This window comes from Gossypium arboreum, chromosome 12 (assembly GCF_025698485.1).
Source record: "Gossypium arboreum isolate Shixiya-1 chromosome 12, ASM2569848v2, whole genome shotgun sequence".
In the NCBI taxonomy this organism is placed as follows: domain Eukaryota; kingdom Viridiplantae; phylum Streptophyta; class Magnoliopsida; order Malvales; family Malvaceae; genus Gossypium; species Gossypium arboreum.
In genome coordinates this window covers 39,014,611-39,029,396 of record NC_069081.1, presented here as the reverse complement: position 1 = coordinate 39,029,396, position 14,786 = coordinate 39,014,611, and the positions used below count along the sequence as shown (strand labels likewise).

Here is a 14,786-nt window from a genome sequence, read left to right as displayed (position 1 = left end):
AAAAATAATTAGAAATCAACCTAACAACTTTGCTGTTGAAACCGTCCACCCTATGGCTATTAATAACCTTCGTTTGAATTCAAAATAAAAAGACTAAGCCATCCCCTTTTCCATGAATTGTGGCTGGCCATATGTGAAAGAAAAGGAAGGAATTTAAATTCTATTTTTAGCAAACTCTACCCCTTACCTTCACCTATAAATACCATACAAATCCCACTTCTCAATTCATCCCTCATCCCTCAACACTCATCTCTCATTCATCATTCTATCTCATTTCCATTTTCCTTTCCCTTGCATATCCACCATGTCTCTTTCTATCCTTTAGCCAACACAAGCTCTGTCAAAAGCATTCTTTAGCTGACCACCTTGAAACCCTTAGGAAAGAAGCATGGATCAGAACAGACGAACACATCTGTTAGAATAAATCTAAAAGGCTTCTAACCTAAATAGATTTTACTCTTTCCCCTTGTTATTTATTTTAATGATGTTTGCTTTGAGTTTATTGTTTTTGACATCAACTATGGTATTTTAAATCTATTTGCTAGGATGATTATGTTAATTCAATAAGATTTATTTTATTCATGTTTAATATGTTTAGGCCTCAGTTGATCATGTTTTCAATTAACATCATGATGCATTTCATTCATACGTGAATGGGTGCATTCAAATTAGCTGAGCGATCCTAACCAGACGACAGCTAGTAGATTGAAAAGTGCAATGCTTGATTTAGATCATTAAAACCAACTAAGTTGAGGTTCATAATATCTTTAGTTGACTCTATTATCTTGCATAGTTTTTAGGTTTATGTGATTAAACTGTTGCAAACGTAAATGTCCCTGTAACCTCGTATAAATGCTAAGAAACCCTTAATCTAATATGATCAGTAAAATGCATATTTCACTAAGTAAAAGATTCGAGAGGACTTAATTTGGTTTTCCAACTCATGAAAGATTGAATTCCCATGAAATGTTTTCCGAACATTGTTAAGCATGATGAAAATGAATTGAGTTTATTAATATAATTATCCTAGCCCATTTAATGTTGATTGTTTTTGTTGCTGAAGCCATTCATTCATTCATTCATACATCTAGATAAGTTGCATTTAGATTAAAGATTTCATTAGGGATCAATCTTTGCATCTAGTTAATTTCACTTAGCCTAAATATCACCATGCAAATTATTGTGTTTTTATACCAAATTGTGAATTCATAATTTTACAAATAATCAATTAACATGCACAGCCCCTATGGAGATGATAATTTATTTTTACTTACTTATTACTTGAACGACTGTGTACACTTGGAAAAACCACGTTACAAAAAGCTCGATATTAAGTGCCTTAAGTCTTAAAGCAATATGGAACATCTCCATTATGTACTCCCTCACGTTTCCTTGACCCTTATACTTCATAGACGTCAAAGGAGTCAGAACTGTGTTATCTCAACCTTATTATTTTTAGCAAAGCGTTTCTCAATTTCGTCAAAAAAACCCTTGGCTCGAGTAATCTCTTCAGATTCTGTGCCCGTAAAGGCTTCTGGAATGATGTGATTCATGATCATTAGACTTATACAGTTTGAACTATCCCACCTCTCAAAATACCTTTTAACATCAGGGGTGCTTGCTCAATGAAAGGTGTAGGTTATTCTTCTCTTAGTGCAAAGTCTATGTCCATACAGTTAAGCACTATAGGTAAGTGTCTTTTCCATTCCTTGAAATTGGTCCCATTAAGAATGGGTATAAAATTGATATTAGTAGATATTGTGGCAGCAGAATATGAACTAGTTGAATATAGAACAAAAAATAAATAAAAACAAGCTCACATCAATTCATAAGTAAACAATAAATTCAAGATAATGGTTAATTACATCTCTAGATACCAAACAAAACATTAATATCAAGTCTTTGGACAATAATATTAACAGTAAGCAATACTCTTGTTTTAGCAATCAAATATTGACAATAAATTATGTCAAACAATGAATCAATCTTTAGACTAACTTATTGCTCACATAAAGTACCTTATAATTCTCACACATTTATCACCACAAATGTCGTTGAAATTCTACCAAATATTAACTTACCTTTGGGCCAATTAGTAAACACATGAATCATAAAAACATATAATCATCTTGATGTTTTAAATAAACTAATCTATGCAAAAGAGGTCACTTTGGTGGCATTTTGTTTCAACTAATCTATTTAAAATATTAGACATCCTTAATTAAAACCCAAAACTAAAATCTGGATTTATTTGTTTCAAAATGTTTCTTTTAATTTCATCTTTCAATCAAATTAAAAGATAATAGTATATATATGTATATATAATTATCCCAAAAAGCATACAATGATGTTGGCAAATATAATAATAGTTGAATAAAAAAAACCCTCACATAATACTTCAAATTTAAATCAAAATATTTTGAATAAAAGTAAAGTCCATATTAAGATATCAAACACTCCATTAATATTTCATATTTGGGAAAAAATATTAGCGTGTAAGTGATATCTTATTGTAGTAATCAAAGACTGACAATAAAAACATGTCGAACAATAAATCTTCCTTTGGGTTGAATTATTACTCACATGTAAAAGCGAATAATCGTCACATGTTTATTACCACATTTGCATATGTAATTTTGTTAAATATTAACCTTCCTTTGGGCCGATCAATACTAACTTAACTTAAGTTACATGCACACAATATTTTATCCTTTAAAATAAAATAATTTTTCAGAACAGATGTCACTTTGGCGACTTATTACTTCGATTAAGTTATTTTTAAACTACATATTAACATATCGATATTCAAATTTAAAATTTACCCAATAGTCAAAGGTCAAAACTAATTTTTTTCATTGCACTAAAATTTCTGAAATAACATAAAATAAAGTTGTCTAAATACTGCAATAAAAGAAGCAAAAACCTTAATTTTCGATTGGTTTTTTTTCCAAAACCATATATGTCAAAACCAAACAAAAATAATGTAGTGATTTAAGGCCAAATAATTAACTAGCACATGTATTCATAATTTTGGCATAGACAAAACGCCAAAACAATTCATGCATATGTGTATTCAAAATCAAATAGAAAAATTTACCCTGCATATATCATGTAAATCCAAACTTGTATTTGTGATTAAACAGAAATTCACATGAATACTTGAAAAATATTTTCAAGTCAATAAATCTCAAAAACAAAATCATAATAGTTGACATATCTCATCTTTCATATCTTAAATCATATTATCATGTAAGACTATTGTTTTATTCCAAAATTCAACAGATCCTTTTTCATAATTTTTTGGAATTACAGCTATTATTTATGATGTTTGGACTTTTTCTAAATAAAATGATATGACATTTTACAATGGAATGTGAAGTCAATTGACCTTTACTTTTATGTCTTATAGAAAAGCCAAAATAAATATTTAACACTAGATGGAAAGCGAATGAAAAGTTCGGCCAAAGAGCTTACGTTTAAAAGCTTCCACGACTAGCTGTTGAGAAGAGACGCATCAAACAAAATATGGACAGATTTATTACTTTGTATAACATTAAATTAATTATATAGATTTAAATAATATACTTTATGTCAACAATTTTTAAGCTAGTGGTAAGATTCTTATATTCCACAATAAGATTTTGAGTTCAATATCTAATACATATATTGTAATTATAAAAAAATTCTCTTCAAAATAAATAAAAATATTATAATAATTATTGAATATTGATAAATTAATTCATCGTACACACAAAAATAGTATAAACTTAATATTATCATTGCCATGATAACAAATAATTGAAATAAATTTCATGAAAATGGAATTGAAGGCCTCCAAATGATGAGGCTCGGAAGAAATAAAAAAGTCGACCATAACAGGGTCGACCTTATACATATTTATATGTTATAGTACTGGCGATAAGGGATATAAAATGTTGATTGTGGACATGAGTTCTTACTGATATTAAATATTAGATGTCCCTATCCCTCTTGCACTCGGGATGTATGGTGGGGAATCTGACCCTATCACTACAATAGTTGTAGATGGTGAACTTGTTGCGAACCCAGGCGAGCCTCCTCCATTGATAAGAATCAAGGTCCTGGAACTCCTTTTGATCCCACCACCGCTTCCCCTGGGTGGCACAGAACTTGGCTTCCACCGACGACTCGCACCCGTCAATGTGGAAGCCCTTGTAGGAAGCTATAAATGGGGCTTTGGACCAATCTGTCTTCTCCAGTCCACCCCTAGTGGCCCAGTCATCCGCATTCCACAGGCTCGAGTATATCTTCATTGGCTGGTTGAATGGGAATCTCACTCCCAAATCTTTGCAGTTCTTGAACACTCTTATTGGTACGTCGTCGACAAAGAATCTGTCCATACGTATTGAAATATTAGTTTAGAAATGATTTTAAAAAATTACTTTCAAGTTGAAAGCTTTGTCGAGTCCCATTAAAGGTCATAGAAGTATGTCAACCACTCTAAAGTATTTAATGATAACCAAAGATAAAAAAAAACACCCTGAAAGATCACCAAAAGTTGAAATTAGATGAGTAAGAAATGAGAGACTAACACAATCTGATAGGAGTTCCAGAGCACAGAGTAGGAATGGTAGGCTGTTGTTGGGTCAAACCAAAGATAAATCCTCTGTTCTCTGTCACCCTTTCCTCCAGTGAACACATTTGTCTGTAAAATGTATGGCTGGCCCGTTCTGTTCCCCAAGAACTCAAAATCTATCTCGTCATGCTCCGAATTTTGAGAAGATAACTGCAATGCAAGAGATCAATTAAACAAATTTTAAGCTTTACTTGTTGGGAGTTAGGTTGTATCGATCCAGCAATGGGGCAACAATTATACTCACATAGAAGGCAGTAACAGTTCCAGCAGAGTCTCCAGGAACTAGCTTTATTTGCATACTAAAATGTCCGAACAAGTAGGATCCTTTTGACTGGAAACCAGTACCAGTATATTTGTCAAGGTAAAGCTCAATCTCGGAGCCTCCATTGTAGTACTTAATGTGATCAAAAGCCCATGTAGGCACATAGTTCCTCCCGAATGGAACTGCTATTGGCCTTCTAGGTGGAGTTGCCAGTGTTCCAGAGGCCATAAACAAAAAACCCAGCAAAAGAATCCAAAATGGTGAAGACATGCTTCTGCACAACATCAATCTAACATTTAGATAAAACCAATATAAAACAGAAAAAAAGACAGAAAAAAGAACTTGGAGGTCTTGCATACCCAAATAAACGAGGGAAGTAATGAGATGATTTAAGTTGAAGTATGAGGAAATTAAGCCAGGGGTAAGGCTTTATATAGCCTTTGATTTCAATGATTGTGGTTGTTCTTGTATTATAATTGAAATGGCAATACATATACAACTAATATAATACAATATATTTATTTTGTATGAAAAACAAAACATAATAGGTAATAATTTGAATATATATATTATATTATTTATATTATAATATTAAGTAATAGTTTGGTTGGCATCATAATTGTTATAATATTTTAAGATATGTGAATTTAAATACGTTTTTTCATATTCTCTTTATTTTTAATAATAAGAAATTATAAACTTATTTAAGAATTATGTTAAATATATTATATATTAATTATAATTTAATTTCACAATTACTAAGCTGATTAACCAGTCAAACTATTCACTTAAATCGATTTTAAATTAATATAATAAGATTTTATAAGTTAAATAAATATAATTAATATTAAAATTTTAAATTATTCACCCTAACATATGCATATGGCCATGCATTTGTGTGAGTTATAGGCGTCGAATCAAGTCGGGCTTCAGTTACATGAAATTGTTGGTGGTTGATAGGGCAAGGCCATGTTGGTGTATCTTTAACTGTATTAAATCGAGCATATCAGCCTCTTTCCTCTTAGTTGTATCTATCTTATTTAATTATTATAAAATATTTTTGATAAATATTTAATTATCTAGATTACATAGTGAATTTTCTATTATATCGCATCCGAAACCTTCATTAAACTAATATTAGTTTCTATCTTATCCTGATCTTGCTTGCTAGTTTTTCAATTTCTATTTTTGTAACTATATATGAAAAGGTTGGAATAATTTGGGCACTTGTTCGGAAATATAAAAGTTGAGTAGTCTTAGTCCTACTGAGTCTTTTATAACATCTGTGTTAGGCTTATTAATTGCGCATAGATGATTGGATCATTAAAGATATACATGGCTCATTCCAAAAAGCTAGTAAAAATAATAAAATAAATTTGTTGCCATAAGTGAATTCGATAACTCTTTCATTCATATTTAAAGGGTTTATTCTAAATAGAATTGTTTATGGATCAAGCCAGATTTGAATCGAGTCCTAATAAAATTTTAGATTTGAATGTTGGATTCAACTCGGCCTGAAAAATGAATTTGAATTTTTGTTTAAGCCTAGTTCGGATAAAAAATACTAAAAACAAGATCCGCCTAACTCAGTATTAATTTTTTATTTTTATACAATCTTATTTTTAAAAATATGATACAACAAATACATTAAAAATATTAAAATAAATGTTTCCTAACAAATTGAAAATAAATTAAAAAATATTTATAGTTATATAACATTAAGATAAGTGCAACTTGACAAGCAAATGCCTCTAAAATAGTAGCAAAATTAACAATAAAACAAGTGTCATGCAATATCCAAACATTAACTACAAAATAGTAGCAACATAATAGCTAAATGGTAGTAAAACAGTGAGAAAAAGTGGGAAAATAACAGTAAAACATGGAAAAACAACAGCAAAAGTAGCAAGGGATATTTTTATTGAAAATTCGGGTCGTACTGAGCTCAGGCCAAAAAAACCTTACCCAAGGCCCAACCCATTTTTCTAAACGGGCCTTTTTATTGCCTAAGCCCAATTTTTGGGCCTATATTTTTGCACAATTCCCAGCTTAGATACAACTCGACTTTGGCATGTACTTGTAACATCCTGAATTAGGGTTTAGTCAAAACTGTGATTTTGAGACCACAAATCCGAAGTAGAAATAATTATTTTATGATTATTTGATGATCCATGATATGATTGCATGTTTGTGTGAAATTTTCATAAAGAAATTTTATGCCTAAAGTGTCCAATTTGAAGTTAGGGACTAAATTGAATAAGTTGCAAAACTTGAGTTCTAGAATTGTTTAGCATGAAATTGATATGGATTATTAATTAGAGGTCCTTAAATAGAAATTTGACCAAGTTTTGAAATTTTGGACAAAAATGGGCATGAATAGGAAAAGTTTGAAAGAAAAGCCTTAAAGGCATTTTGGTCATTTAGTAATTAAAAGAATAAAAAGGGAAAAAGAAGCAAAATTCATGTCCATCTTCTTCCCTAAGTGCCGAAATTTAGGTGGTCTCCATAGCTAGGGTTTTTCAACTTTTCAGGCTTGATTGTAAGTACCTCCAAACAAGTTTTTAATGTTCTTTACTTTTTTGAAATCCTTGAAGCATGATCTATCCATTTCTACCTTTATTTTGAAGTAGGGTTTATGTTCAAAAATTTACCCATGTATGACATGCATGTATTTTGATGTTGAATGGCAGAATATGAAAGTTTGATGTGTGATAAACATCTTTTACAAAGTGATTTTTGCATGAAAACACTTAAAAATGACCTATTTGTAAAAGTTGTAAAATGGGTAATAAATATGTGACATAAAGCAAAATGTGGGTTGCTAGAAGTAGGAATATGAATCGTCTAAGCTTGGATAACAAATAAAATGCATGCATTTTGTTTTACAAGCCTAATGACCAATTTATAAATAAGTGAAAAGTTCGGGGTAAAAAGGTATTTTACTAAATTATGTGTTATGGGTCGATTCAAACAATGTATGTATTAAACAAGTTAAATTTGGCATTATAGATTAAGAAAAAAGTGATTCGGGTCTTGATCGGGGGAAAAATAAGGTTTACGAAGAATAGGCTCATTTTCATCATTTTGTACCGAGGTAAGTTCATAAAGAAATAATGTGATGTTATGTTATATTTTCGATGCTTGAGTATTATGCGAATTCAAATTCTTTAATGCTATTATGAGTTATGTTTTGATTGCTCCATGAGTAAGTGATTGGTATTATGGATATTGAGATTGACTACGAGCAAGCTTGACAGATATGTGGTAGCAAAGAATCCTGTTTGAACCTTAGGAATAGTTTAGGTTACAAGTGACATGTCACTAGGAACCATGTGATTTAAGAACTCATGAGATATGTGATATATGTTTATGTGGTTCTGGGTGCTGGTCTTGTACGTCCTACCGGTGGCTGGGTAGTCCGGCATTTGTTGTAGATACCTGACAGCTTGTGTGAGCAGCCCGTTTAGCTATGTCCTGACTGAAAACTTATGTGAGTAAACCCGTGAGTAGCTCGAGAATGAGCTTTTATGTGTTATGTTATATGAGGTAGCTTTAGCTACGTATGTGGCATTTATGTGTGAGCCTTCCGTGTATCCAATAGTATTCTGAGTGTTCAACGAGTAAATTATCGAGTAACTTGACAGAAGACCAAATGGGTAAGTCAATGAGAAGAATGAGTAAGAAATAATTTTATGAATTGATATAGGTATGTATACCGAACTCATGAGTAATGCCTTGGTATGTGATGAACTTATGACAAGGTTGTTTATGTGATGAGTAAGTTTAAGTAATTTGATGAAATAGAAATTTATGTTCATTATGTTAAATGTATGTTAAATACTTGTTTAGATAACATGTTATTTGCATATGAACTTACTAAGCTTTAGCGCTTACCCTCCTTCCTTTCCATCTTTTATAGTGCCGCCAAGCTAGCTCAGGGATTGAGGGACGTCGGAGACTCGATCACACTATCAATTGGATATTTGGGTATAGTTAGTCTCAACATTTTGAGTATGGCATGTATAGGGGACTTGTTCATTTTGTTATGTGTCATATTGATTAGCCAAATGAGTTGACTTATGATGGTATTATGATTCATTTTGTATAAGGCCATGAGATGTAGCTTATATTTGCTTCTCGGGTTGTAACCCTAATTATTTATGCATGCATGAAATGTGTTTATGCTTTATGATGTGGTTGGTGGTTGCTTGTTGGTAATGACCATGATAAATGGCATATATGCTTAATGAATGAATTGGGACTAAAAGGTATGACTATAGCTATAGTATTTTTGAGTGGATTGAAGGTAGGTTTATAAGGTTGAATAAATATGAAATTGGTGTGGAATGCCATATAAAAGCATGATGGTTTGAGCATGTGATATATTGACATTACAAAGTCATGGATTAATCATGATTGTGAGTATTTGAGTGACTAAATATGCTATGTTGCATGCCATAAAAAATATATAAGTGGGTGAGCATTTAAGGGTCATAAATGGCTTTGAAAATAGCCTCAAAGTGTCTACGCGGGTAGACACACAGGCATGTGTCTAGGCTGTGTGTGACACACGGTCTGCCCTCATGGGCGTGTAGTCTGGCTGTGTGTCCCCTGCACTTTAGTTTTGCAAAACAAAATGTCCAGTAGTTAACACACGGGCTAAAACATGGGCATGCGTCTTGGCCGTGTGAGTGACACGACTTGGAGACATGGGCGTGTGCCCAGACCGTGTGAAGTCTGCTCCATTTTATGAAAAATTATGAAATTTTAATCAACCACATGGTCTAGCCACACGGGCATGTGACACAGCTTTGTGACTATATTACGGTACTGACGTCATAATCAGAGAGTTACATGCTCTGGGGACACGGGCGTATCTCTTATCTCTACACGGGCGTGTTCCCCTGTTTAATGAAAATTTTTCTAAGTTATCCCAAAGTTTTCTAAAGTTCTCGGTTTAATCCTAAACTACTCCCGATGTATGTTTTGGGCCTCCTAGGCCCATATAAGGGACAATTTGCATATGTATGAATAAATTTGATTTGAATGAAATTTTATGGCCCGATTTTGTATGTTTGCTTGTGTTTAAGTCCGGTAATGCCTCGTATCCTGTCCCGGCATCAGACATGGGTAAGGGGTGTTACATTTATTGGTATTAGAGCTACAGTTTAGTCAGTTTTCGGACTAGGTAGCACTTGTTTGAGTTTAGGTATACATGCCATAGATATATTATGATAGTGTGATGACTCCTGACGATTTTAAAATGTGTATTCATATAGTAAATGGATCCCAAATGAGCTATGGAAAATAATGTGGAAAGTAGCACACCAGCCCCCGTCCAAAGAACAATGCCAGTGAAGAGTAGACCCGTAACTATGAGTCAAGGGGGAGAGGCTCGAGAGACCTTCTTCCACGTTATGAATGAATGGTTTGCTATGTTTGTTCGTACGAATCTGACTATTCAACAACAACCTCCACCCCCTCAAAATCCTCAACCCGTACCCCTAGTGCCGTAAGGTATGGACTTTATGAGGTTTCATAACCCCTGTTGATAAGATTTGGAAACAAGGGGCAGAAGAGTTCAAAGCTAATGCTAAGGATAATGTTGAGAAAGCAGAATTTTGGCTTGAGAATTCGATAAGGGTATTTGATGAACTATTATGCACACAAGAAGAATGTTTGAAGTGTGATATTTCCTTGTTGAGAGACACGTCATATCACTAGTGGAAGACACTAGTATCTGTGGTACCTGAAGAGAGGACCACATGGGAATTCTTCTAAGAAGAATTCTGAAAGAAATACATCAGTGAACGATTCATTGATCAGAAGTGCAAGGAATTTTTAGAATTGAAACAAGGTCACATGTCAGTGACCGAGTACGAAAAAGAGTTTGTCCGGTAGAGCGAATATGGTCGGGAGTGTGTATCCTCCGAGGCTAAAATGTGTAGAAGGTTTGAAGACGGACTTAAAAAGGATATTAGACTGTTAGTGGGTATTCTTGAGCTGAAGGAATTTGTGGTGCTCGTTGATCGGGCTTGTAAAGCAGAGGAACTGACTAAGGAAAAGAGAAAAGTTGAGGCGGAGGCTAAAGATACAAGAAAGAGGCCGATGAGCAATTCATTCTCCTCTCAGTCTAAGAAATCCAGAGATATGTATTCTCGTTCTCATGTTTCTGCCAGGCATTCGCACAGAAATCGTAGGAAGCAAAATTCATGTTTTAAATCTTAGGCTATATCTATGGCTAGTGTGGGTAACACTAGACTTTTTAAACTCGAGTGCCAACATTACAGTAGATGTCATCTTGGTTTGTGTAGGATGAATGACAGATCTTGTTTTAAATGTGGTTTTCAAGACCACTATATCAAGGACTGGACCAAGATGATTGAGAAAGAAAAATTTTAAAGTACAAGGCCGAGTAGTACAGCTACAAAAGGGAGACCCTTGAGAAATCTAGTAATGGGGCTAGTAGCAAAAATGTAGCGAGGGATACAATGGTGAGATCCAAAGCTAGAGCTCCAGCTAGGGCCTACTCCATACGTGCGCGTGAGGACGCATCTTCTCCCGATGTGATCACTGGTACTTTTTCTCTTTATGATACTACTGTTATTTCCTTGATTGACCCTGGTTCTACTTATTCGTATGTGTGCATGAAATTGGTATCTAGCATGAATATGCCTATTTAGTCTATGGAATTTATGCTTAAAGTGTCAAACCCGTTAGGCAATCATGTTTTAGTTGATAAGGTATGCAAGAAATGTCCCTTGATGATTAGAGGTCATTGTTTTTCGACTGACTTGATGTTGTTGCTGTTTGATGAATTTGTCGTTATATTGGGTATGGATTGGTTGACACTTCATGATGCTGTAGTAAATTGTAGACAAAGTTATTGAATTGAAATGTGAAAATGGTGGAATTCTTCGAGTTGAATCAAAGGAGTCAGATAAGTTTCCAATCGTGATTTCTTCGATGTCTGCTCAAAAACGTATAAGGAAAGGGTGTGAGGCTTATTTGGCTTATGTGTTGAATACAAAAGGGTCTGAATTGAGAATTGAATCAGTGCTTGTTGTATGTGAATATTTAGATGTATTTCCTAAAGTATTGCTAGGTTTACCTCCAATTAGAGAAGTGGAGTTTGGTATTGATGTAATGCTAGGGACAACACCTATTTCGATTGCTCTGTATAGGATGGCCCTGACTAAGTTGAAAGAACTGAAGTCACAGTTGCAAGAATTGACCGACAAGGGTTTTGTGAGACCGAACTTTTCACATTGAAGTGCTCCGGTATTATTCATGAAAAAGAAAGATTTTTCTATGAGATTGTGTATAGACTATCGACAGCTCAATAAGATAACAATCAAGAATAAATATCCTTTGCCAAGGATTGATGACTTGTTTGATCAATTGAAAGGGACGTCATGGTTTTCTAAAATATACTTGAGGTTAGGCTACTATCAGTTGCGAGTTAAAAAGTCAAATGTGCCTAAAACTGCTTTTAGAATGAGGTATGGCCACTATGAATTTCTTGTTATGCCATTCGGGTTAACAAATACTCCTGTTGCGTTTATAGATTTAATGAACATAATATTTTTGCCATATTTGGACAAGTTTGTTGTTGTGTTTATTGATGATATTCTGATTTATTCGAGAGATGAGGCAGAGCATGCCGAGCACTCGAAAACTGTTTTGCAGACTTCAAGAGACAAACAATTGTATTCTAAGTTCAGTAAAAGCGAGTTTTGGCTTCTAGAAGTTGGATTCTTGGGCCACATTATTTCAGGTGATGGTATCTGAGTTGATCCTAGCAAGATTTCTACTATCGTCGAATAGAAACCATCGATGAATGTATCTGAGGTTAGAAGCTTTTTAGGCTTAGTTGGTTACTACTGACGGTTTGTGAAAGGATTTTCTATGATTGCCACTCCCATGACAAGATTTCTTCAAAAGGATGTTAAGTTTGAGTGGTCGCAAAAGTGTCAGCAAAGCTTTGAGAAATTGGAGATGTTATTGACTGAAGCACCAGTTTTGGTACAACTCGAGTCGGGTAAAGAATTTGTGATTTATAATGATGCTTCCTTAAATAGTTTGGGATGTGGACTTATACAAGAGGGTAAAGTCATAGCTTACGATTTGAGGCAGTTGAAGCCTCACGAGAAGAACTATCAGACACATGACTTAGAGTTGGCCGCCATAGTGTTTGCTTTGAAGATTTGGCAACATTATTTATTTGGTGAGAAATGCCATGTCTATACTGATCAAAAAAGTCTTAAGTACTTAATGACTCAAAAGGACTTGAAATTACGACAACAAAGATGGTTAGAATTGTTAAAGGATTATGAGCTTGTGATTGATTACCATTTGGATAAGGCGAATGTGATCGCCGATGCTTTGAGTAGGAAGTCGTTGTTTGCCTTGAGGGCTATGAATACACGGCTGACTTTGTCTGATGATGGTTCGATTCTAGCTGAGTTAAGAGCTAGACCAACTTTTCTTCAACAGATTTATGATGCTTAGAAAGTTGATAAAGAGTTGCAAGCTAAGAGAGTTCAGTGTGAGTCCAGTAGTGAACTGATTTTCTGAGTGACTCAATAGTTGTTTGAGATTCTGTGGTAGGATTTGTGTTTCGAAAGATGCTGAGTTGATTTAAAATATTTTAAATGAGTCACACTGTAACACCCCGTACCCGAGACCGTTGCCGGAGTCGAACATGAGGTGCAAACAGACTTAATTCATTTATTTGCACAGTCCATTTTAAAATTTCCAGACAAGCTGGCTAACTGCGTCACTGTCACCTTAAAAGTCATATCTCAAGTTCCAAAACTCGAAAACCAGTTCCCTAAATTTTTCCTGAAACTAGACTCATATTTCCATCTAAAAATATTTTTCCAGAATTTTTGGTCTAGCCAATTAGTACAGTTTATTAGTTAAAGTATCCCCTGTTTCAGGGTTCGACTACTCTGACCTTCATGCATTACGACTTACGACTTAGATATCTCCCTGTACAGGGCTTCAATACTTATGCCGTTGATTTCTAAAGAAACTAGACTCAAAAATGAATCTATACATATATGGTATGACTTCTAATTATCTCTGGTTAATTTATAATGAATTTCCAAAGTCAGAACAGGGGATCCAGAAATTGCTTTGGCCCTGTTTCACGAAAACTTAATCATCTCATAAAATACGGCTCATATGATCATTTCGTTACTTTTATATGAAAATAGATTCATCAAGGTTCGATTAAATAATTTATTCACAATTTAATTCTACTGCTACTATTTTTAGTGATTTTTCAAATTCACATCACTGCTGCTTTGTCAGATTCTGCTTTTAAGGTAGACTTTACCTATTTCATAATTTCCATGATTCAACTAGCCCTTTTACATACATAGCACAAAAATATGATCGTGATTAACCATTCCAATGGCTAATCATTGCCAAGCATTTCCACACCTCTCAATAACCCTATATATACAAAATGATTATCACGCTATGCTCAAAATATATAAGCCATTTTCGCATGGCTAACCAAATATATACAATACCAAAGTACTTGACTAACAACAAAAGGGCAGCCCTATACATGCCATTATCAGAGTTCAACTAAAAGAGTACCAAAAGGGCTTTGATAGTGTGGACGACTTCGACTTTGACACTCCCGAGTCCGATAGCTGACGAACCAAAATCGATAAAACAGAGAATCAAAGAAACGGAATAAGCATTTAATGCTTAGTAAGTTTTGGGTAATGAAATCATGCACAACTAAAGTACAGATTTATATGACTAAACGAATGATTTCATATACATTTTCTCACAACCATACCTACTTCACATTTCCAACCCTTATATTCATACATAAGAAATCAACTTGACTAAAGGCCGGAAGCTTGTTAATCGATTGAGCGAATACTA

At 33.9% G+C, this 14,786-nt stretch overlaps 1 protein-coding gene across 1 annotated transcript; it reads right to left on the bottom strand.

Moving 5' to 3' along the window:
* Positions 1 to 3,683: 3,683 nt before the first annotated feature.
* On the bottom strand, positions 3,684 to 5,357 carry LOC108478288 (xyloglucan endotransglucosylase protein 34-like). The gene is made up of 4 exons (XM_017780731.2): positions 5,237 to 5,357; positions 4,860 to 5,151; positions 4,572 to 4,765; positions 3,684 to 4,371 (listed from the first exon to the last, which is right to left on the bottom strand). The coding sequence occupies exons 2-4, from the start codon at positions 5,145 to 5,147 to the stop codon at positions 3,972 to 3,974; spliced, it is 882 nt and encodes a 293-aa protein (XP_017636220.1). The 5' UTR covers positions 5,148 to 5,151; positions 5,237 to 5,357; the 3' UTR covers positions 3,684 to 3,971.
* Positions 5,358 to 14,786: the final 9,429 nt, after the last annotated feature.